Below are 24,571 nucleotides of genomic sequence, written 5' to 3' on the forward strand. Positions count from 1 at the left end.
TGAACGGAAATGATAGCTTGCAACGAATGCGTCGATTTCTAGAAACAAATTCTCTGTCCGGCTTTGTAGTTGTTTTTTCTTGTTTTCTAAGAAATCATTGTTTGTTTGCTTTTTCTCATTTTGCTGCACTCTGCGGAAGTATTGAAGAAGGGTAGGTACGGAAGGTAGATCATAAGTCGTACGTTTATCACACAAAATCCCACTGCAGAAGGAACACGCGCTGCTGCACATCCCGACAGGTTTATTGTGCGGGATGATAAGCTTCCTAGTTTCACTTGGTTGGCGGTCCTGTCTGGAAAGGACTTAGAACAGTAACAGCAGCAGCTTGAGGATTTGCTAGTACGGCTATACAAGAAGAATCAGACAGAAGAAAAAAAACATATTAGAATGGCAATTGTAACTTCCCATTTCAAGCGAATTGTTCTACAACAAATTGCTCACCTCCATATGGTGCTTGAAACATCGGATATCCCAGCCCAACATGTGTATGATGATGGGTGTGCACATGGCGCTGCGGAGGTGGACTTCTTGCTGCGCTGCTACCTCCAAGATTGGAACCACCACCCGAGGAAGATTGCTGTTGTGGACCGCCGGAACCGTTGTTACCACCATGATCTTTACCTTGACCTTCGATACCTCCTGGTCCGCCACTGGAACTACCGCTGCTACTACTATTATTTGCACCCGGGCCACCATTAGCTCCACTGCTACTAACACTACCACTACTCCCGCTTACACTGTTGCTATTGACTGATGATACTGGAAAGAAAGAGGTGAAAATTAATTTAAGTACACAAATTAACAAAGAAATGTTTAATAATGCGACAAATGAATTTGATACGTTTATTTATGTAATTTTGTACGAAACAAAACGCAACTATAAAGCACATCAAATTACGCAGTTATATACATCCAAGGTGCATTAAATTCACCGGTTAACATTTAAAAAGTGTTCATCGTTAAGGTTTAACTATGCTGTTGTGATCATAATATATTTTGCATATTCATCGTTCTAAAACGAACTTCGTTCGAACTAGCGAAAGGATATGCAAAACATTTGTTGCATTTGAAAGACGCATGCCGCAGAGCAGTTAATGTTAAAATTCATTCCGTACCTTGCATGTGATTTCCAGATGCAGGAGACTGAGACGATTGTTGCAACGGAGGTGGCCCACCACCACCACTAGAATTAGACGATTGCTGTTGCGCAGCAGCAACTGACTGTTGCTGTTGTTGCTGTAAAGACAATCCTGCGCTACTACTGTTTGGTGGAGGAATGCATATATTAGGATTTTGGCAACCGGGTTGCTGCGAGATATTGGGACTTGATACGCTTACTTTGACGCTGTTGCTGGTTGGGCTTTTCAGTGCGCGCTCGCTAAGCTCGTGTATCTTGTGCGAATTGTAGTACTGACTGGCATGGTGCTGTAGCAGATCGAGTGCCTTTGTACTTTGATTCCGTGACAAATCTTCGGGCGGGTGATTAAACCGTGGTATTTGTAAGTGATACGGAGGCGCATTGTACGGCGAAGCCGACACCAGCATCTGGCGGTACATTTGATGGTTGGGATCAAACCCAAACGGTGAGGCGCTCATGTACAGTGAAGGTGAATAGTACTGGGACGTTGGCGGTGGCGGTGGGCCTTGCGTTTCCATTGTTGGTTTCTGCCCTTCCTGCTGTTGTTTGATTTTAAGCGCGCTTTCCTTCTCTTCCTGCTTTATGCTCCCGCTTCCGCTATCGGATCCTTTGCCCATTGCTTTGCCACTGCCTCCACCAGAAGCAGACGATGAGCCGGATTGTCCTGACGACGATTTCGAGCTCTTCCCTGAACCTTGGCTTGAAACGGATTGTCCATGCAATCCGGATTGCTGCTGTGGTGGTGGCCCGTGAGATACAGGAGAATGCGGTTCGTCTTTTGGATTGAGACCGGGCGGAAGTCCTGGTGGACCTCCCGGGTGGCCCGGTGGTGGCTGATTTCCACCACGTCGTTGATCAGAATAGCTAAACATTCTGAATATAAAAAAAGTAACATGTTAACCATTAAAAGGCATTTGGCTTTGATCGTTATATATGCTTCCATTATCAACATACCTTCGAAGATCGTCTTCTCGTGACGCCGACATGTGGGACGGTGGTGGTGGCGGCGGCCCTCCCGGCGGTGGGCCAACACCCAGCCCATGCCGAAACATGGAACCATACGGGCCAAGAGATTGAGGCGGCAGAGTGGGAGGTTGTTGATTCGGGGCAGATTGTTGAGGATCCTTAGAATGCAATCCGGATCCGTGCAGCGATGCGCCACCGCTTCCACTTAGGCCTGGTTCAGTCTTTATATCTTTCGTAGATTCCGATTTTATCAGTTTTGCGGCCATCAGCTGGATAAAAACACAAAATAGAGATAACGAAGCGTCAAATCATTGTCACTCATCATTTCATAAAAGAACCAAAAGCAAACACAATACACACCGGTGATGCACCAAGTTTACTATACTCGCTGGGACTTTGGCTCTCTTTCATTCGTTCCTCTTTTACCGCCACCAGCGGGCTGTGCTTCGCTTCTTCGGATATGACAGACAGCTGCCCATAGCCAGGATCGAGGCCAGGATAGTTATAGCCCGGTGGTACATAACTGAAAGCAACCAATACATTTAGGTGCAATTCAACACTAACCATCGAAACCATCTTGCTCACCCGTATGGATAGTAATGGGGCAAAACCTTTCCACCAGGGGGCGGTGGTGGAGGACCTGCGTTCAAGATGGAGCCGTCTTTTACGTCACCCGCACCGGGATGTGGTGGTAGTACTCCAGCACCGGAATTGTTCATCATAATGCCTGCTCCTGCTCGGAGGGCTTCCGGTCCCGGAGGCTGGCCACTGGATGCCAACGAAGGTGGAGGTGGCAACGACGAGGGAGCAACTTGGTGTAACGAATGTTGCTGCTGCACCGCACTGCTCGGTTTGTTTATAAGATCCAGCGGAGGTTCCTTGCTTTTGCCATACTCAAGTGGGCCTGGAGCGGCGGTCACATTGGAAGGCGTAATGCCGGGCGGTACACCGTGAGGTATTGGGACTGAACCCATCGGTGGGGGTGGAGGAGGCTTATTTGACCCAAGATCCGCTGCCGAGGGAAAATATGGACCAGCTGGGGGTGGCGGAGGTGGTGGTTGTTGATGGGGCAAACCGGCGTAATATGGATAAAGACCGTAACCAGACAATCCTCCTAGTGGGCCACCAGGGTTGGGATTGCTGTTGACAATATTGCTGACCGGTTCAACCGGAGGATCGTTTGATTTTCGAGTAACTTCCGGTAGGTGAGGACCTTTGGATTTTTCTGCAATTAAACACAAGCAAAGACACATTAGCAAACCGACGAAAAGCGCAATACATCGTGGGGATTAATAGCGAATCGCGGTTACCTCCTGCTCCCATCGGCAAATCGGTAGCATCGGTTACAGGAGTAGAATCATCGCTAATATCACTGTACGCCGGACTCTGAACATCATCTGTACGATTACCCGTCGATGAAGCGATGGAGTCAAACTCGGAGTTGGTAGCTGGCCCAGGCGATTTGCGACTCTTTTTCTGTTTTGCGTAACTGTGAGAGGTTTTGTTTACTGAAAAAGAAGATAAGCGGTTGCAATTATTCATAGTTGAATTATCGACAATGAGAAAGAAGTTGCCGGTGGAGGATGTGACAATCATACAATCATAAAATTATGCAAGTTTTAGATATTGTAAATTAGTGATAACTATTAATAAGCGTAACTATTCTTCTATGAAAAAGCTAAAACCCAAATGTTGAAATATTCAAAATATTCAATATCTCGCCTTCTGTTCAATAACGATATCTATTTCGGTAATTCCGGTAAAGAATAAATCTATTCTACCGTACCAACAACGTAACAATTTTAAACCGCTATTTGCGTCTTTTATCAATACAATCCTAAGTTTTTCTTAACGCGAAACATATCCAACCTTACTAGTTCAGCATGAATGTCAAGCTCATTCATTCTAATTTTCAACTTTTCATTCTATCGTCCTCATTCTCTACAAAAGTGGAAGGATTGTCTGGAGAAGAATTTGACAACGCTAACCGTAACCGTATGATTGCCTTAGAAACAATCGCCTCTAACGCGTTACTTCCACAATTGCTAATAATTTAGTTTCTTCCTCTAAGAGATATGCGCTTACACAATTAATCTTGCAAAATGTTTGTCCAGCCAACTCGCATGTTGTAGCTTACCGTTTAATGAAGCTGGTATTCCATCCGGCGATCCATCTGTGCCACTGCCGGTACTGTGGCTGATGTCCTGCTGGTCACTACCACCAGAGGATGCCGGTGGAGCGTTCGATGATAAAATTTGATCGGTGGAAGATGACTGATGTACGATGCTGCTGGCTGTGCCGGTTGCTGTACTGCTGTCACTTGCACCTGAAGCACTGCTTGCGGTGTTACAGTTGATTGCGTTAGTGTTGCCGGATCCAAGGGGCTGTTGCTGTTGTTGTTTAGAAGCTAAATTTTGTTGAGACAATTGACTAGACATTGTTGAAATGCAAGTAGATGGGCTGGACATTGACGAAGATGTTGCTGATATGGACGACGCCGTTAGAGCAGCGCTGGCAGCTGTACCGCCTGTTGTCGTCGACAAGGCCAGCACGAGTTCACTGTTACTGGATGATGACGAACCAACAGTCGGGGCTGCGGTGGCAAGTGATGTATTGCTCCCAACCACCATGGAGAGAGGCGACGCTGTTGCAGCCGGTGTATTGGTGTTGGTGGTCGGAGAGGGCGCTATCCGTTGAGGAGATTCTGGAGCCTGCAAGGAATCTTCGTCCATCGACGAAGCACTTCCAGCGTGTGCATGACTCTGATGGTACTTGAGACCGTTGGCGTGCTTGTACTTTTTGCTACAGTCCTGTTCGGGACACTCGAGCAACACCGGTGAGATGGCACAGGCCGCCGTATTACTTTTGGCCTTCTTGCACACCGACCCTCCACCAGCTCCACTGTTACCGCCAACACCGACTTGTACGTTCAATCCCGTCACGAGGTTGACGAGCGAAGAAGGATTTGAAGCCTGTCCACTGCCATCAGTGTTGGCAGCTCCATTATTAAAACTGCCTCCGCCATTGCCGGAGGTGTTGCTTCCCGTATTTACAGATGCAGAATTTATCACATTATTGCTGATGGCATTCTGACCACCACTGGTATTACCACCAACTCCAGCTGATCCGCCACTACCGCCACTGCCAGCTCCCAGTGGCGAAGGGGATTCGTCCTTTGATTTGCGCTTCTCGGCCCGCGGCGGAAGAAATGCTACCGGAGACGTTGATGGTGTGTTGCCCGCGCCACCAACTGACCCACCATTGTTTGTTGCGACAAGGGCGTTTACGCTGGCAGCAAGTGTAGGAAGTTTTGCGACACCGCTGCCACTGCCACCCGCGTTCGCCTCGATGATACCTCCACGGCCACCTCGACCTTTCGATCCACCGTTTCTTAATTTACTATGCATCTGTAAAACAACGGAAACGTAGAAAAAACCCAAATTTAGCTTCATGTAATGCATTTCACTGCACAGTATCACAGAGTGCGTGTTGCACAAAAGCGGGACAAGCGGAAGAATCGTAATCAGTGCAACATACCGAGCTTCGTGTTTCCGTGAAATTGCTTAAATCGTTTGATGGTAAAAGCGTCGAGCTTCGGCCTCGTTTGCCGCGACCTTTCGGTGTCCGTGAGTCCAGTTCCTCGGTTGGGGAATCACAAAACCTACAATACAGAGCCGTGTGTGTTGGGTTGGTTTCCTGTTAGTTACGAATTAAAATGCGTAACAATGTCGCTAAATTTTACCTCGGCGGTGCCCAATCGTGTTTGGTGCAGTCTATAAGCGTTCCCACGTAGGTTTTACCTCGCCAAGTAACGTTAACCACCAAAACACCACCCTCCGTTTCGTGCCAAACGATGCCTTCCAATGTGACCGAAGTACCCGGTTCGCACGGGCCCAAGCAATCCGGTTCCGTGATGGTACCCACCGACGTTCCAACGCACACGTCCACCATTTCCTTTCGTTCGGTTTTGTGGCGCTTGGCGGGTGGTGGGCTTGAGCCACTTTTGTCGTCATGAGCGCATAGAGCAGACGAAAGATTCGGCAAGCATACAGCTCCACTGGAGAACATACCAACGCCTAAAAAAGGTACAGAAAAATGAGCAGAATTTTTAAAACCGATCCAAAACTCAAAGGAAGATTTCCTCCTACCCATTATATTGGATGAACTGGAGTTGGTCATTTCACCCGCATTTGTGACAATGGAAGATGTCTGAAGTTGAGCCTTTAATGCACCGCTGGCACCGCCGGGATGCATGCTGTTGATATTACCGATACCGCCGGCACCCACGTTGCCCATGCTGTTGCTTGTACTGGTATTAGCTCCCACCGAGGCATGTGCGCCCACACCAGGAACGTTTGTGTTCAATAGCTGAAGTGAGTCAAGTTGAACAAACATTGAATTACGATTGTCATTTTGTTGCGTTTTTGTAGACCTTATTTACCTTATTAATATCCTTCCCCAACACTGGTGGACCTGGAGCGTTTGGGGTGTTGTTATTGCTTCCGATGCCGGTAGTCGATCCCGCACCAAGACTGCGTTATCGAAGACACAGAAAACCCAATTATAACTTACTGCTCTGAATTTGCTCTCAGTGCATTTAATATCTCCAATTTCTGGTACATACCTTAGGCTTCCTTGCAGAATTCCTCCTGCTCCGAGTCGATGTGATGATCCAAGCGCTATACTCCCTCCACCAGCGCTGCTACCACTCCCATGATCTCCCCCATTACTACCGGCCTTGGCATAGATGCAGGATAAACTCGAACATGGTTGCTGCTGCTGGTGTAAACCATTGACCTGCAAATCGTGATTGACAACACAACTGCAGCTGCCATTCGAGGAGCGATTGCTTCCCAGCCCTCCTAAACCAGCGCTAATATCCGCTGGCCCACCACCACCAACCGTTCCGCCCGCTCCGCCAGGATGCTGTTGCTGCATCTGCTCATTCTTATCACGCTGATTATGGTGTGTGGTTTTGTCCTTTCCCTTGTCTCTTCGGTGACTGCTGCTGCCACGTTTATTCGAGCTCTGGTTAGGTTGCTGTTGATGCTGGTGCTGTTGCGATTGTTGTTGCTGTTGCTGCTGCGATGTTAGGATTTGTTGCTGAGCGCTGGCATTACCACCGCTGCTACTATTACTATTGGCACCGCTATTCGCCGATTGTGATGAATGCTTTTTGCCACCAGTGCTGCCACCAACCTGAACTGATCCACTGTTGGTCAGGTTGGTGCTATTCCCGCTGCCACCATCGTTGCCACCGGTTCCACTGTTGCTATTCATACCCGCAGCATTGCCACTACCGCTTCCATTTGGAGTATTGCTATTGGCGGCTGTGCTAGCACGGTTTACACCTGTGCTTCCCGACATACTTGAGCCTCCTCCACCCATCCCACCTGACGAAGAATTGCCCACAGAGCTCAAAACGCCTCCAACCACGCCACCACCAATTGTTCCACCCACACCACCAATCGAACCGGCTCCAGCCATACCCGTACTATCGGAATCAGTCGTAAGATGTGCCCCCGAGGAACTGCCGCTACCGGCATTTACGGCGTTTGTTACGCCACCCCCAACAGCTCCGGCAACACCGGCCACCATCGATCCAGGACCGCTTCCCGCCAATGACGCAGTGGTCATTCCCGTCACACCGGTCGTGCTTGTAAGGGCCGTGACCGATCCCATGCCTGCTGCACCGCTATTTCCACCACCGGCGCTTAATGTGGCCGTCGTTGGTGTGGTACCGTTTTGGTCCGACTTGACTATCTCATGCTTTGCTTCGGAAGTTTTCGTGCCCGGTTTAGTGCGCTTAATTTTCATCTTCAGCCCCTTATCGAGCGTTGCTTGGTGGTCAACGGACAGTTTGGTCGCCGACTTACCACCAGAGCTGCTGGTAGTCGAAGACATGGTGGTGGTACTACTGCTACTGCTGGTACTGCCGGTACTGCTGTTGCTGTTGCTGTTTCCACTCCCTGAGAGCCCGGCCGTGCTTCCGGTTCCGCTCGACTTGCTACGGCTGCCACCGTGCGTACTGCCGCTACTGGCAATATTGTGAGGCTCTTCACGTGATCCAGAACCGCCACTGTCGACGTGATCGCTACCCGTATTAGGTCTCGTTCCCTGTCCAGCTATTGCGCTCGTAGTACCTGTCGAATATCCTGTCGTCGCTAATCCGAACCCAGAGCTACTGCTTGATGTGCGAGTCCTTGATGGTTGCACTTCGCCACCCTTTTCGCCAGAGCTTGTACCAGTGTTGCTATTACCACCGCTACCAGCCTGTTGCTGCTGCTGCTGCTGCTTGTGACGATGATGGTGATGATGATGATGGTGATGGTGGTGATGGTGATGATGGTAGTGCCCTTTTGAGCTACTACCGGCAGCTGCCGCTGGTCCTCCTGTTGATTTGTCTCTCGCTTGAGGAAGATCGCTCGATGCGGGAGGAGAGACTTTAGCGCTTTTTGCAGAAGTGCCCACACTGCGAGCTTGATTGCTGTGCGGAACCACCGGCGTTGAAATGGCGGATGTTTGATCACCACTATCGCTAGTTCCGGTTGCTAGAAACTGAAGCACGCCACCACCACCAGAAGCTAAACAACTAGCAGCTTGCTGCTGTCGCTGCTGCTGTTGTTGTTGCGACTGCCTTTGGTGCTGTTGCTGATGTTGTTGTTGCTTTTGCAATTGTTGTTGCTGCTGCTGTTGCTGTTTCGCCTGCTGCTGCTGCAACAGATGTTGCTGCTGCAAATGCTGTGGCTGTTGTTGTTGCTGTGGCGGCTGCTGTTGCTGTTGCTGAGGCTGTTGCTGATTTGCACCAGTTTTCTCAATGTCAGCGTCCAAATCAATGATTAAATCACCGATGCCCACGTCCCACTCGTTGTCGTCGTCAAAATTAGAATCCTTTATGTCCGCCGTTGAGGGCGTCGTTGCCGGTGCGGAACCGACAGGCGGCACCACCCCACCACCTCCACCTGCTATCGAACCGTAGCTGCCCCGTTCGGAATTGGCCGGTGATGCTTCGAGCGTCGTTGGCAATGGGTGCTGCTGGAGAGGATGCTGATGGATACTATGCAGTGGGTGATTAGTTTTACCGCTAAATGAATCACTGCCACAAGGAGTGCAGTCGCTTCTGCTATTGCTCTTACTACCGCTAATACTAATAATGTTGTTTCTACTGCCGTTGTTGCTACTAGTGCTGCTGCTGCTGCTGCTGCCCCGAGTGCTGTTGCTGTGGCTGTTGGCGCCGCTGCTGCTGCTGCTGCTGCTGCTATTACCGCTGCCGCTACCACTACTAGTTGGATTATTAGCTCCTTCGTTATTGCTATCAGTTGCTTGATTCATTAAGACCACCTTGCTCTGGTGGTGGCTGCTGCTGTGTGCCTCGTTGCGACTCATTGAATCCATGCAGTGAAAGAACGCGGGGCTTCCGCCATCAGCGGGCCCATCAACGATCGTTGCCACCGGTTCGGCCTGGTCACGTTTACAGCGACGTTGGACAATGGCGATGACAAAGATCGGGACACTTGGTGGAATACTTTTGCTTCGTCGACAGTGCTAGTGCTGGCTATTGCTGCTGATCCGCAGCGAACTTGTTGTGCACCTAGGCCTCTCGTTCTTGGGCAGCCACAAATGATTGTATTAAAGGATACTGCTGAGGTAGGACGAAAATGACGGCACCCGCGCGAAGTTTGGTCAGGCTTCGTAGAATTCAGCGGTTGCACAGCAGTATCAAAGGGCCACGGCCCTTGGGCCAGTAATACCATTTTAATCTGAAAGTGACATAAAAAACAGACGGAAATAATGATTATTCACAATGCTCTCTTGTAGCGATCGTCCAACGATCGAACGTCGTGCAAGCTTAATGAACTGATAATCTCGACAATCAATATCGGGATTAATATTGTTTACTGCTCTGTACGCTATAAAATGCTTACCAAAATAATCTTTAAGCTTGTTTACTGCAGTGAACTAGTGGTAACATGAACCATCATGTCATGTTATTGTGAACCTATTTCCAAGTGACAACATTCAAAATTTTAGCAACAGATCACAATAAACATATTTCCCGGCGTATTTATTTTGACTTTTGCAACATTTTATCGTAATTAGGCGCCCTTATGGAAAAAAAATAGTAATTTATCATACTTTGCACAACGTTGATTAGGCTTGATCATGCAAGATGCCAAAATATCCGTTATGCATGTAACATTATTGTGCAGACATTTTAGAGATAAAACTTTTATCCCTTTCAGGAATACAACACAGATTATTACAATTATTCCATCACCAACCGACACAACTGTTGTGAAAGGATATTCTGATCCCCATATAACAAAACGTTGCGAAATTATTTGTAAGATCAACAACAAAAGCATATTTTTGCATTATTTTATGCTGTTTCTGTTCATCCTCTTATATTATCCAAGATTTTGATGGGAAGAGATTATCCATGATTTTGATGGGAAGAGAAAATTGGTCCACTTGTCTGCCAAACTGACAGTCTGTTCTAGGCTAAGCAGCAAGCAGGATTCGATACGATACACGTATTAGTATGACAAACAGCACCGAATGCACACACGCATACGCGAATACTAGCAGCATCATCATTCTCATCATCATGATCATCATCATACACACCACAAAAAGGCGCCGTAAAAATTTTAATTTATTGATACACAAAAAATAAAGCGCATGAAATGTGAGCGCATGATGATCCTATCTAGTCTATACTAAATCTGCGTTTAGTGTTTCGATGCATTTGGAAGCGGATTGTTGAAAACATTAACACATCGTTTTGCTGCATGAAAAAATATGCCTCTCCACGGCAGCGGTCGTCAGGTCGCCCTTTGCAGGATATAGCATAAAAAACGTAGCATAAAACCATTGCTTTCTCATTCTTTCGCGCACAAACATCCCTCCACAAGAAGCACCAGTTATCTCCCCTTTCCTTCTCTTCATTCTACTCTCATCACTCTCTCCCTCTCTCTTGACTCAACCGCACAGCATTATCTATCGTGCAGAGCCCAAATACACGCTATGTCGCATCACACCACTACCGCCACAGCCTGCTTTGCTGCTGCAAAACACAACACACAGAGCTACCGACCGTCGCACTTTCACATGGAATCGAAAGGGAGAGCAATAGTAAAAAGAAGCCCCGGCGGGGCACAAGCAGACGGGCACTTGAATTGCGAATCGTAAACGGCACGCACCCACACACACACGCACACGTCGCTACGCGCAGCTACCACCGCTGTCGCTCTTTTTCCATACCAGCTCCGGGCGATACTAGCTACGCTAGCCTCCCGCTAAGACGAGCCAAGAGACAGAAGAAGACTAGGACGTTTCTCCTGCTTGCATATCCATAGTACGCATTTATGGATAAAAAAAACCACACCACTATGCTCTCGCTCACGCGCACGGCTTTCATTTCCCCTCTGCTCATTCGCTCAATACCAACCGAGTCGGCTCTCTACACTTTTTTCCTTCCTTCCGCTCATGACAACTTTTTCGATCAAGTTCAATTTGTGCGTAGCAAACAAACAACATTAGAATTCTCTATCCTTTTCGACATCACAGCTTCCCTCCCCATAAACATGGCTGGCTTCGCAACACTATGCTGTTGGAAAACACGTTCGTCACACACATTTCCTCATGCTGCCAAATTGAGCTCAACTCGTGTTAGCCGTAACGTTGGCTGAGATTTTCCACTGCTGAGCTCATGGAACGGTGGTAGAAATACACGCCAGTACAATGTATGAATAAACGCGCTCCCCGCTCATAATATCGCCTTTTCGCACCTGCACACTGTCAGCAATCGCTGCGTCTACCGTTTTTGCGCACTTTGGTGGCTATTACATTACATTACATGCACAATTTTTCAACAAAAAGTCATTCATTCTCGGTACTAAAGTAGCCATCCAAAGTGACGCGTTAAACTGTGTGTTGTAATAAAAATGGATACCCGTGCATTCTATGTTTCTGTTTTCCTTGTACAAACACGGTGCGCTCACTCACACATACTCACAACGGGTTTATACTTCATGCCGGCCGGGGTTGAAATGAACCGCGAGGCGCGCTATATCAGTCATTATTGTTATCTACCAACTATCGGCTGCGACGAATGGTTTCATCTTCTTTCATCGTTTACATCTCGACCGCGTGCAAACATTGCGAATAGTGGCTTAAACCTGCCACAAATGGAGCCAAAATTATTCAACTCGGCATGTCACCTCCGTTTTCAATCTCGATTCAACATTTGCCCTCCTTGAATGCGGATCGAAAAACACCAAGTCAAACAAGTTCACCGAATCTCTGTCTCTGCCCGTCTCGCTTCAATTGTCTTCCACAAACAGGGTGCCTCAAAAGGCTCATGTCCTTCGTTTAGATTAACCACTTTAAACCATGAGGAAGTAATTTGTGACGAATTAAATATTCTGGTTTATTATCAAAAATTGAATTGCTCAATTTTAAACATATGTAGCCATTTTTAACGAAATTTATCTTCGACGGTATAAGCGGTGTACTATCAACAATTCACATTATTTTCTACTGTATAGAATTCACAATTTATTGTTAAAAAACACAAAATATTGTTAGTAGAAACAGCAAGTACAAAGTGCGACACAAAATTAAGCACAAGGTTGACGTTTCCGTTCAAACGCCAAAGAAGCAAAACAGTCATAAAATCTCTCTAAACCACATCAATCAACAACAAGAATGGCCTTACTTTTTGAACAAAGAATAAATGGAATTAAAATAACTGCCCGCATTTACTTATACACACCAAAAGCTATTAATCGTATAAAAAGTTTAATAGGGCCATCTTCAAACACAATCTTACACCATTTTTGGGATTGAGGTTGTAACAAAACCTCAGGAATATAGATCAGGAAAGATTTTATAGATATTTTACTATTAGCCTATGTTATCTAGGAAATATACACAAAAATAATACATATTTGCAAACTTTATTGACTACAAATATTGCTCCAATGCAGTCCACGTTGTCGTAGGTTCTAACCAAAGCCATGAAATTATTATCCAAGTATTTGCGAACCACCACATTAGGTGTATAAATGATAATGAAAAAATTGTGTATATTTACATTTGTTTTTGAAGTTACGAGAGTGTATTGCGTAAACCAAAATATTTCAAGTAATTTATTCATACGTTCCATCCAAAATATTTAGATATACGTTCTGTTTCCACATTTTTCAATGTCGACTCACCTTTAAAATAGAGATAAGTACTCATTTACCGCTTCTAATCCACATATTATTTATGAAGAATATTATAGTTGATATAGGCCAGAGCTCTAGCACGTGAATAACATCAACATTGTGGTTTTTACTACAGTGTGCTCGTACGGGATGTTAAAACAATGTGGATACATCCTCATTTTACATATAAGATATATTGAATTTGCACTAAGCACAACCGGCTGCTAAGGGCCACAAAAACTGGCATGGACAGAACTGGCAGGATCAACGATGCATACACATAATACACGCACACTCGTACATGAAAGTAAATACACGCAAACACTCACACACGCAAGCTCAGCACTTTTTTACTCGACCCGCCGCCTAAGGAGCTCTTATATGACTGGTTACTTTTTCTTCTCATGAACGCTGATTTTTTCTTCACTGCAAGGCTCCCCTACTGGGCCTTCATATCTGCAACACCAACTTTCCACACACTGCCGTAACGTTTTAGCACAACAACTAAACATTCAAAAATTGCACCTTAAAGGTACGCACACACAAACTCGTCGCACGCCTGTCGGACACCTTAATTTTACAAACGAATCCTTAACCGCAGTCGCTGAACAAAAAGTGCACAAACGGGGACGATACATTCGATAGCCGGACGCAAAATCGATACTCGCGAGCAATGATAACCCGCTCAACACTGGCAATTTGCCAACCCAGCTGGCCCCAAAAGTGGTTAGCGCGTCACTTTACTAGAATTATTCAGTCATTTTTGCACTCTTTATTTACGGATCGAAACATTACCGACGAGCTTACACAGGCTATACAAATATGGAGGATTTTGCAGTCAATCCAAGGCTAACGTTTAGCACAGGTTAGTCAACAGCCGTTTCTTTGACCGCAACATTTGACAGTACAAGACAGTCATCTATTGACAACACATCATTTGTGATTTTCATTTCAAATATTTCGTTTTCTGCATTTCAAATACATCTGCTCGTTGACATGCAATAAAAAACATGATTTTTTTTATTTACTTCTAAAAATAATTATTTTTTAAAATTTAAAGCTTTTGATAATTTTATAATATGCAGCGGCTATCTTTGGTAGTTTATAATCAACATTTATAATTTTACTACTAACCTATACTCGTCAAACTATGAAATACAATAAACTAACATAAATCCAAATACTTTAATGCTGCTTTCAGCTACTATTTTTCAAACAGTTTCCATGATTCCCTGAATGATAGTTCGAATGGACAACGACCGAAAACAGTAGAAACTAGTCAATCAGCTTTTAAATTTAATAGTTCCCAAATTCATCATTATCATATCTGAAATTATTTTTCTTATAAAATTAACAATATGAATTATACTAGCATAAATTATATCTATATAAAGTACACATGTTTTAACAACTTAAAAGCCTGGTCAAGACCTTTAAATTGTTAAACAATTATACGTTAGATCAGTTGTTCAGCATCAACACGAAGTCATATCCTTCACACCTCTTCGTAGTAGTGCTTCGTAGTAGACACAGAATATACATTAAGACAGGATTATATATAGTTGAAAGCTTTTAGTGTTGCTATTCCAGAATGCGAAATAGTGTACCATCTTTATAGAAGAAAGTATGTTTTTTACAACAGACGAACATATACTCTACTATAAAATGATAGTGGTCTTAAAACAATGATCAACAATGTGAAAGGTAGTTTTTGGAAAATCGAGCTTGATTCATTAGAAAGAGCAGTAAACTAATATAAAAAAACTAACAGGCCAACATGTCCTATAAAAATGACTAATACGCTCCACGAGTTCTTAATGGGTTCAAATCATTGGAAATTAAAAGTATTTTCTAGAAAATATGAAGTTTAATATTCAATCATTATTTTTGCTGTTGTTTCTCATTTTAACATTTAATGAATTTTTTTGTAGTTCGTCACGCCCTTAAATATTCTTTTTTATTTAGAATTGAAGGAAACCAATTTTTTTATAAATTTTAAAACTGCGCTATTGATCTATCTAAAATCAGCACGAGAAACAAACCATTAGTAATACAATATTATTTGTCGAATTGATCCGAAATGGTTTCTTTTTCTTCCCATAAGATAGCAGCTGTGAATTTACTTTTTTGATTTATGAAATTTAAGCTATTAAAAAATTTTCAATCAATCCAATGTGGAACATCTGAAACGGATAATGAACGAACCCTGTGATACATTTAGTAGATAGCGATAGAACAATAAAAAGGTATGTTGCTTTTTTCGGAATATTCTGCCATACTTAAAGTAATCATAGCCAAATAGCCCATACATCAACCTTTTACAGATAGTTTTTAAAAGAATGGTTACCCCACTATTTGAAACCAGCTGAGTATTGTTTATTAAATATAATCTATTCTTTAAAACAGAATGCTCTTTCCATATATCCAAAATTATATATTTAAGAAAAAGTTTTATGAAAATGTCACATGATCAAATGATCATATATTTTATTACATTATTTTACATCAGTAATAAATGGGGACAAATTGAATCCTTCATTGAGTCGAATAGTCATCTTCGTTTAAATCCATGTATGAAAAAAGTTAGAATTCTAAAATTATGGCAAAATAACTAAGCACGATGAAGTGTTCCTTCGTGTACAAATGTATCTTACATAATGACCATATTCATTGATTACATCCGTTATACGATTATTTAATCGCTAAGTGAGAGCAAACATTTCGCAGGTATTTGTTTAACGAACCAAGAGTTATGAACAAAAGGAAATATAACTTATCTACTAATAACGTAGTCAAACATACTTTAATCCATGTTGTCGACGGCCAGCCATACTGAATTCATAATTAAAGCATTATACATGTTTTACTAAATATCCACGCTGGTATAAATTGCAAAAATCTAATTTTTAGTTCTAACAAGTACTCAAATTCATTGCTTCCGTGCTTATTGTTTGGATAGAATATTTTAACTGATCCCTCTGCGCTAATAAGAGCAATCGGTAACGACTCTTTCTATCGGAACACAATAAAAAATAAACATTCCTCAAAGATAAGCAACCTGAAAAAAAATATTTTAGATAAAATCAATTAAATACCCACAAGTTGACTTACATGCTGCAATTAAATTGTTTCTTACTATACTGGAAACTCCTACATAATTTCAGTGCTATTCAATTAATGAGCATGCAAGCTGGCATGTGGTTGGTAGAATCGATTTTTATATTATTTTAAATTTATGATTGTATGAAAGTATGAGTACTCTCTCCACGCCTTCCGAGCTAATTGGACCTTCAATCAAACTGGTGAATAATAGATACATTCTATAAAGTGTCTGAATAGTTGTGAGCGACGAAGATTAAATACAATGCATGAAAATGAAGCTATTTCATATCGTCAACTGAACTGGTTCACAAACGCAACAGAAATTTTTGAGCTATTTTACACATGGTTTAAGGTAAATATAGTAATTAAATTATTTGAGTTGGAAAGTATTGATGTTGTTCCCATAAAACGGGGCCTCTTGGTACGGTGGTATTGAAGACTAAGCAAATCTATCGATGAAGCGCCAGTGGGTTTATTTGAAAATTGCTCATTTGTTCAGCAGATCCACCGCTACCGCCAGGAGATTGCTGCTGGTGATAATGATGATAAGCCGCAAGAGAAGGTGTAGTTGTTGAAGATACATCTGAAAACCAAAGAAAACAGCTTCTAAGTAGTACGCATATTGCAAATGAAATGTGTTCTAAAGGTATCTGATTATGACACTATTGATAAATAGATTATGCATCTGTCTCATTTTGAAGCATGCATTTACTAACCGTTATTGCTACCGTTGTGAGCTGGATTAGGTGTCGATGGTGGTGATGGAGAATCAAGCGATATTACCGACGACGAGGGATCCTCTGCAACACACGTAAAGAGAAAAACAAAAAAGTATTGTATACTGATAAAATCCTATAGTCCTAATTGTACGAGCAATAATTTAAACAAAATAAAAGAGACGGCAATTATTGGACTTTCACTTTAATTTTAAACATTATTTGCCCTTGCTGAACTTTGCAATGCTGCAGATTTATTTTAATGCAAAATCAGACTTGATAATATGTGCTGTTTCTATGTTCTATATAAGTATATATGTGAATTTACAATGAATTCAAATAATATTAATAACAAATTATAAAATTACTGAAAGAGTTTCCATTGAGTTACATCGTACTCGTGGTGTATTGTATTATTATTTATTCCTGAATCCATGAATTATGAGAATATCACACATGTACATTTGCCGTATATTTGCTTGATTAAAAAACTGTTTTGGAAATGTCATTTTTAATGAAGCATTTTCTGCAATCTTAGCAGTATTAGAATTCTGTATAGGTGTTTTTTGTCGGATCCTCACAGATCCGAAGCATTCCTTTTCACCCTTTGGGCGAGAGTCCAACACCCTCGGTCAATGGCTTTGTGTTGTTTTGTTCATTATGCCTTTGTTTAAATCTAATTATCTTGTTCGTTATCTAGAATTTCTTCGCTGATGACAACACTCTCACTTCCCACGGGGTGTTGTTTTTCTGGGTGTAGGAGAGCGGAGGCAAAGAAAAGGAGAAAGAAAAACAGAGACGAAGAAATAATTGACTATTAGAAAATGCAGTTATGTCACTAAACGGGCAGATAAGTATATTAATAATATAAATGTGTGCTTATGTTTTGTGTACATTTGCATTTCTGTTCCGCAATCCAAATTGACAAAAAAGCGTAAAATTCAACAGTAGACTATTTTAATTGAATGTTATAATTTAAAGTTTGATTTTAAAATTATTTATGTACATTCTTTTCGTAAAACTTAATAAAGTACATAAACAGTAGAATAGGTGCATACATCGTCAGATGTTTTGTATAAAATATATTATTTGTCATGTTGCAAATAATATTTGATACAAATAATAAATACATACATTTAGAATTGACTACAAATTTGGCATTTCCGTGCTACAGGCAATAGCAATACATTCAAATTCCTTTCATAAAGATGAAACCTTAGCATTTAAAAAAACTGCTTTAAATAATTAATTCCCAAAAACGAGTGATAACCCCAACCATACCCCAATAATATCCATGGTAACAAGTATCGGTATTATTTGTTCTCTTCAAATCAAATACATAAAATTATGGATAGGTAAAGTCCCAAATTACACCGTTTTTGAGTCCCTAATTACATCGTACGTATTGTTCAAAAGTAACTAAACATTGTCAAAACGCAACACAACATTTAACACCTCCAAGCTGATACGTTTACGCGATAGAGATTTATTTTCGTTTTGTTGCTTTCATTAGCAAAGATCATTAGAATGCAAATAGACAAATTTTAATTCAGTCACATTCAAACATAAACTGCAGAATACGTAAACAGTTTTTAGTTTATTATGATTTTTTTTTTATTTTTCCCCCTTATTTCTGATAGGAAAGTATTTTACTCCCACGTATAGGATCAGAATTGTTTTTAACCAAAACAAGTGGCATATCGCCCAACTAATCATCAATTGGTTCTTTTCACAAGCTCCGTGGAATGTAGCTGTACAGATGCAAAAAATAATCCTCGCAATCGGAATTTCCATTTACTGAACAAATTCTTGCTCACTTTGAAACGAACCTCGTCAACAAATAAAATAGAATTTTCGTTTATAATACGAAGTGCTATCAAATCTATAGCATCTTTCTTTATAGCAATCTTTTTGTATTGTTGAATTCTTTCCTGTACTTCTTCGTTCTGGGCATAAGTACAGACTTTAAAGAGAATTTTTAAAATTAGAAACCTCTTTGGCCGCTGTAGAACGACAAACATTAATTTGAAATTCTTCGAAAATTTTATCAGTTATCTTCTGCAACGTTATATCACCATCTTCATCAATCCACTCGCGGATTTTGTCCCGTATTTCTGGTGTTATTTTTTTCTCCATGATTTTTCCTCGCTTGTCTGCCTCTATTCTCATGGTGTTGTGATACTTTCGCAACACATTATACACTGTAGCCCTGTTAATATTTAGTATCTCAGCAATTGTAGCAACGCTGTTGCCTTTTTCGTTTGCCAGCACAATACGTTCTCGATCTTCGTTGGAAGTCGTTTTAAGTTTTTTTGGAATTCGGGTTTTGGATTTCGATGTTTCTGCATTATTGCTATCTGCCATATCTAATGCGGGACGAACAAATTTACTTTTAAGTATCCATCTACTACAATATTCGTAAATAAGCGGCAATCGATTGTCAAAAGCGATTTCAGGACAAGAAACGAACCCGGACAATATAAAAGAACATTAGCATGGAGGATAGTAAGTATTTTGTTGCGTTTGAACAATGTTTAATTGCGTTTGAACAATGTTTGGTTACGTTTGAATTACAAATGTTTAGATAGGCGACAGCATTTTAGTTGGACGCCAATGGGTTCGAAAACGGTGTAATTCTAATTTTAAAAATATGTCATTTTCTGATGTTAAAATTACTCACCATTTATCTTAGAGCGTGTAACTGTTCCTGCAGTTTGCGCGGCACTCCCTGCACCAGATGTAGAAGAGGAGGACAAAGATGTTGTTCCACTGGAACTTCCAGATCCGTTCACACGGTTAGAGGTTTTCTTTCTTTTGGAAGGAACATCATCATCGGAGTCGCTTAGCGTTAAGTCCACCTGTTTAGTATACACGAACAAAAACATTTTTTTAAATATAAAATAATTTTACTATCGATTTTAGAAAAGTACCATTTCTCCCGAGGTAGTAGTTGAGGTTGGCTCGTTGGTCGAAATGACAGAAGTCTGCGATACAACGCTTGGCTTTGGTGGATCTGTAGTAATTACTTCTACAATTGGGAGAAGAACGGAATTGAAAACCAGGCATGGAATAAGTTATATTATTGACATTATCCTAAACAAAATAAATGTTTTCAAATCAATTTTCCATTTTGTAAACTTACCTATATCATCGGATATGACTTCCACCTTGTGCACCACTTTGCTAGGAGAACCATCGTTTGAGTCGCTTTGTTTTACACGCGCACTCCACGAACCGTCGTTATGAAGTTGAATTTCTGTATCTTCAGTTGAAAGTTTTGTCGATGCTAACACCTCTTGAAAATATCTACAAAATAAAACGAAACAATCACATTTGGCCACATCACGATAAAAAAAACATGGTATTACCCATCTATAACCAAATTATTGTATACTGCCGGTTTGTCGCAAACAGGGCAATTCCATGTCGGTTTGCGTTCATTCATTTGAAGATATAGCGATGCATCGAAGCACTGCAGGTGAGAGCATGTTGATGAACTGGAAACAATGAATCAAACAAATTGGAATGTTAACGAAAATAATGCCTTTAAAATTGTGTTGCATTCAGATTGAATTCATATACTTACCGACACGGAGTGCTCATGCGCATTTTTCCTAAAGGACAAATCAACGACACCTTTAGCATTGTGGTAGCGATTTCACAATCAGCATCCTCGTTTAGTTTCTCTTTGACTGCAAATACACAGTGACGACAGAAAAAATTACCATGTGCTTAACCTAGTCCAGTAGGTGTAATATAAAAGCGTTTACTTACTCAATGCTCGTGTGTAATCCGCTGCCTTCACGCCTTTAATTTTAAGCCTTTGCAAAAGCTGAGCCGATGTCAGTTTTCGAACTAAATAACATGCGGCTGCGTAGCCGCGGTTATACTCGGTGCACCAGGACACCACAATGTGATTCGCAACGAGCGGGGATATTTTCACATTCGGTGTAATATTGACCGGCCGCGGGGGTCTCTTTGGTTCTACGCCAGGTTTATTTGTAGGGATAGGATTCTGGTATGAATGATAAACATAATAGCACATGAGTAGGGTCAGCTTCAGTATGTAAATATTCAATTTTGTTTTACACTAAAGGAATGGCAACTTACCGGCAATGGACACAGTTTGTTGTTAACTTTCACCACTATATTCGGTGGAAAGTAGTCATCTTGCTCGCAGGTTGTCTCCAACAAACAAAATCGTAGTTGCACTTGAACAACGTGCTCGATTTTGCTTGGGTTGCTAAGGTCACGATTGAGCGCGATTTCCATGGCCTGTTGTGGCGTGAGATGGAAGTAAAAGGAACCTTCTTGCACACGTTGCGTGGTATTACTTGGGACCAATGTTGCAGGTTTCAATAAAGTTGCCATCACATCAAAAAATGCCAATTTTTTCAGCTGCACGTCCGGATGTATAGGATAATCGTTGTAACCTGGCACGCCCATCCCGTTGGCATGCACCTGGCTGACGCGGTTGTCGTTTTGAACGGTGTTTGCATATTGTTGCTGGTACATTCCCGCTAACGTGCGTGTGCTATTGATGTTGTGAACGTTATTGTTGGTGGGGTTGCTCACAATGGAACCACCGTTGCCACTGGGGTTGATGTTAATGTGAACGCCGGACGAAAGCAGCGATTGAACCACGAGTGTATTGTCCACAGACTGCAGTGCGGACGACAGCAAATGAGATTGATCCACCGCGCTGCTCGATGTGCTAGCAGAAGCAGTCTGTAGATCTTGAGCCTCTTGTTGACTGCAAAAATGGTAGATATTTTTATGCACCACATATATGCTATTTTAATTGAATATTTTGCTTACGCTTTTCGGTAAAGTTCGCGCACTTTGTGCTTCAAGACGGGTATGTTTTGTCGTACAAGAATAAGGACACGCTCTACAAGGTCGGATTTACGACCGCTACGACTGATGTTATGATCCGCAAGCAACTGTTGCAAATCGCAGACTCTAAGTTGATGAACCAATTCCTAAAATCACAAAAAATGTTTTTTTATTTCGATAGGTAAAGACATATTGAAGAACAATTTTAAACAAAGCTATGAGATTCAACCAAATTTATGTCACCTGAATTGTTGGAATCGAGCGGTATAATTATTAATGTAAAATACGATGTAACGTGATTTTGTTTGGATTGAATACCTCGTTGGATAAGATTGAACTGAATTCCACTGAGTAAACTATATTGAACACAAACTAAATTAACGGCACATGTTATGCCCGTTACGCTGCACGTAGTTTCATTTATTGCTTCTAGCACAGCCAAATAGTCCGATCTAGAACAGGTAAGACTTTGCTTGTGCTCTTTGGTAGAAGATTTCCGAAGCAAAAATATGTACAAATCTCATAGATACACTGTCCTGTCGTTTCACTCACTATTTTTCATCGATTAACAAGAAGAAATTCGATAAATTACAAACTATTTCGATAGCTCATCCGTTAGTCTATTCCATAAACAAATAATTCACACAATGCTCGACGCAACCAGTAACCTCTTGGAAATATTTACCCCATAAAACAGAAGTATGGTCGGTCAAACGAATGCTACTACTCCTAGGCCAACAACCATCAACCAACATGGTTACTGACTGTACCACACATGCAAACATATTACGCTCGTATGCAATTGTTCGTAGCACACGTAAATACAATACACACAAGCGAACTATTCACCACCTGCCGCACACATTGGAGGATTGGTTATAAGCGAAGATCGATTTCTAGAAGCATGCATATTCGGTTATGTTTACAGATGATGTATCACAAGTAATTCAAAAAAGTTAATCCTTGAAATGTGAAATCTTCACTCAAAGCATTGTGAAGCTTACTATGTACAGAAACAAAACACGGAAAAGATCGCATAACAAGTGATGCAAGAGAAATAATATCAAACCATAAACTAATAATGAACCATTTTTGTGGAACCGTCAGCAACTATCATTTGCAAGAAGCAATTTGATGCAAAAGCTGAACAAAAATATGCATTTTGTTTTGTTAGATTGTAACGTGAAAACGTTGCATACTCCAGCTGCATCTAAGCAATTCGCGCGGGTATGTGCATTACACCAAGATGAACGCAATGTCACGAAACATATTCATTTGCTATCCGGTATATTGAATTTCTTCTTGCTATTACCATAGTATACTCATTAGTGACAAATTTTAGCAAACATATCAATTGAACTTAACATCTTTTACCAGTTATTGAAAGCATGTTTAAATACATGTTTCTATGCAATTTTGAACTGGTTACCATATGTCTTTAAAAAGAAAGTAGAGTACGTACAGTTGACGATAAATGAACCTAAGCTTCCAAATTTACTCGAGTCTCCCACTTTCTAACATTAAATTGTCACTTAAAATTTTGTTAACTGACCTATTGGTTTTATGAAATAATATTATTTATAGGAAACTAAATTAAACCAAATGTTATAGGCGAAGCATTCCGTACCTTAAGCTCTGAAAATTCAGCGGCTTGCCGCGTTTTTCTCATCTTCCAATGGCTGCTGAGTTGGATTGTACATACGAGACGGAAGATTCTCTCAGAATTACATCGGTTGAACTAGCACTATTCAAGTATTCCTTTGCATTCATTTAAGCTTGAATAAATTAAGCCACATAAAACTGCTCTGATTTTTTCACTTCAGTTGAAATTAGTTTTATGAAGCACAACTGCACTCTTCTTCTTTTTAGTTCAATCTTATCACGATACGGCGCAAGAATCTATCCTTTCCATTCTGCTTGGTAAATTTGACGTTCGTGTTCATTTCCCTTTTTTTCTAAATTTTGTTTATATTATCAGCTCCACAGTGCGAATTATACTTTTGCTCAACGAAACTCGACGAAAAGTGTCCGATGTTGAAGTATTAACCCTTGCATATGGTTATATATATAAGAATTACCATACTACTAATTCAATATCAGGAAACCTATTAAAACAACAGAACATTTTTTCATGATCACAAAATATAAAAAGTTTAATACGTGTATCCTATAATTTATCTTTTTCCAAAACTATAGCCAGAGAGAGAGAGAGAGTTCTTGACGGTATTGGAATTTTACTCGGTTAATAACCCTAGAAATGTTTTCGAGGAGAGAAGATACAAGTGTAAAATTGTGTGTTTTATGGTTTTTTGTATAACTTTGAAATCAAAAGATAGAATCTTAGTTTGTTTTAAATGAACTGAATACTACTATAGTACTATAGTACTATGTTTCTGAATATGTTTTACATTAATTCAAATAGTTCCTGATGAAAATAAAGATGAAATGAATGACGTCACAATAGCACTCAAAATACGTTACACATTTTCAAAATTGAGCGTCAACGAAATCCAATAGAAGTTTCGACTTCAAGCAATGTCAGATGACGGACGCATTCGTCAAGCAGTGGTCAGGTTCGTCAAGCAGGAAACGGCAGCCGC

The 24,571-nt window shown here is 41.5% G+C and overlaps 2 protein-coding genes across 2 annotated transcripts; both read right to left on the minus strand.

Annotated features, from left to right (window-relative positions):
- Positions 1–213: 213 nt before the first annotated feature.
- LOC128724399 (serine-rich adhesin for platelets-like) lies at positions 214–9,499 on the minus strand. Its single transcript, XM_053818124.1, has 14 exons — positions 8,877–9,499; positions 6,729–8,741; positions 6,546–6,636; positions 6,253–6,472; positions 5,847–6,180; positions 5,642–5,765; positions 4,242–5,511; positions 3,415–3,612; positions 2,690–3,329; positions 2,465–2,627; positions 2,093–2,373; positions 1,116–2,011; positions 442–759; positions 214–345 (listed from the first exon to the last, which is right to left on the minus strand). Exons 1-14 carry the CDS (start codon positions 9,497–9,499, stop codon positions 272–274), a joined length of 7,245 nt encoding a protein of 2,414 aa, XP_053674099.1. The 3' UTR covers positions 214–271.
- A 7,369-nt stretch (positions 9,500–16,868) lies between these two features.
- On the minus strand, positions 16,869–23,640 carry LOC128725500 (E3 SUMO-protein ligase PIAS2). The gene is made up of 11 exons (XM_053819253.1): positions 23,599–23,640; positions 21,954–22,117; positions 21,246–21,888; positions 20,910–21,150; positions 20,722–20,827; positions 20,504–20,632; positions 20,278–20,441; positions 20,066–20,163; positions 19,816–19,993; positions 17,136–17,219; positions 16,869–17,002 (listed from the first exon to the last, which is right to left on the minus strand). The coding sequence occupies exons 1-11, from the start codon at positions 23,638–23,640 to the stop codon at positions 16,869–16,871; spliced, it is 1,983 nt and encodes a 660-aa protein (XP_053675228.1).
- Positions 23,641–24,571: the final 931 nt, after the last annotated feature.

This window comes from Anopheles nili, chromosome 3, assembly GCF_943737925.1.
Source record: "Anopheles nili chromosome 3, idAnoNiliSN_F5_01, whole genome shotgun sequence".
Lineage (NCBI taxonomy): Eukaryota > Metazoa > Arthropoda > Insecta > Diptera > Culicidae > Anopheles > Anopheles nili.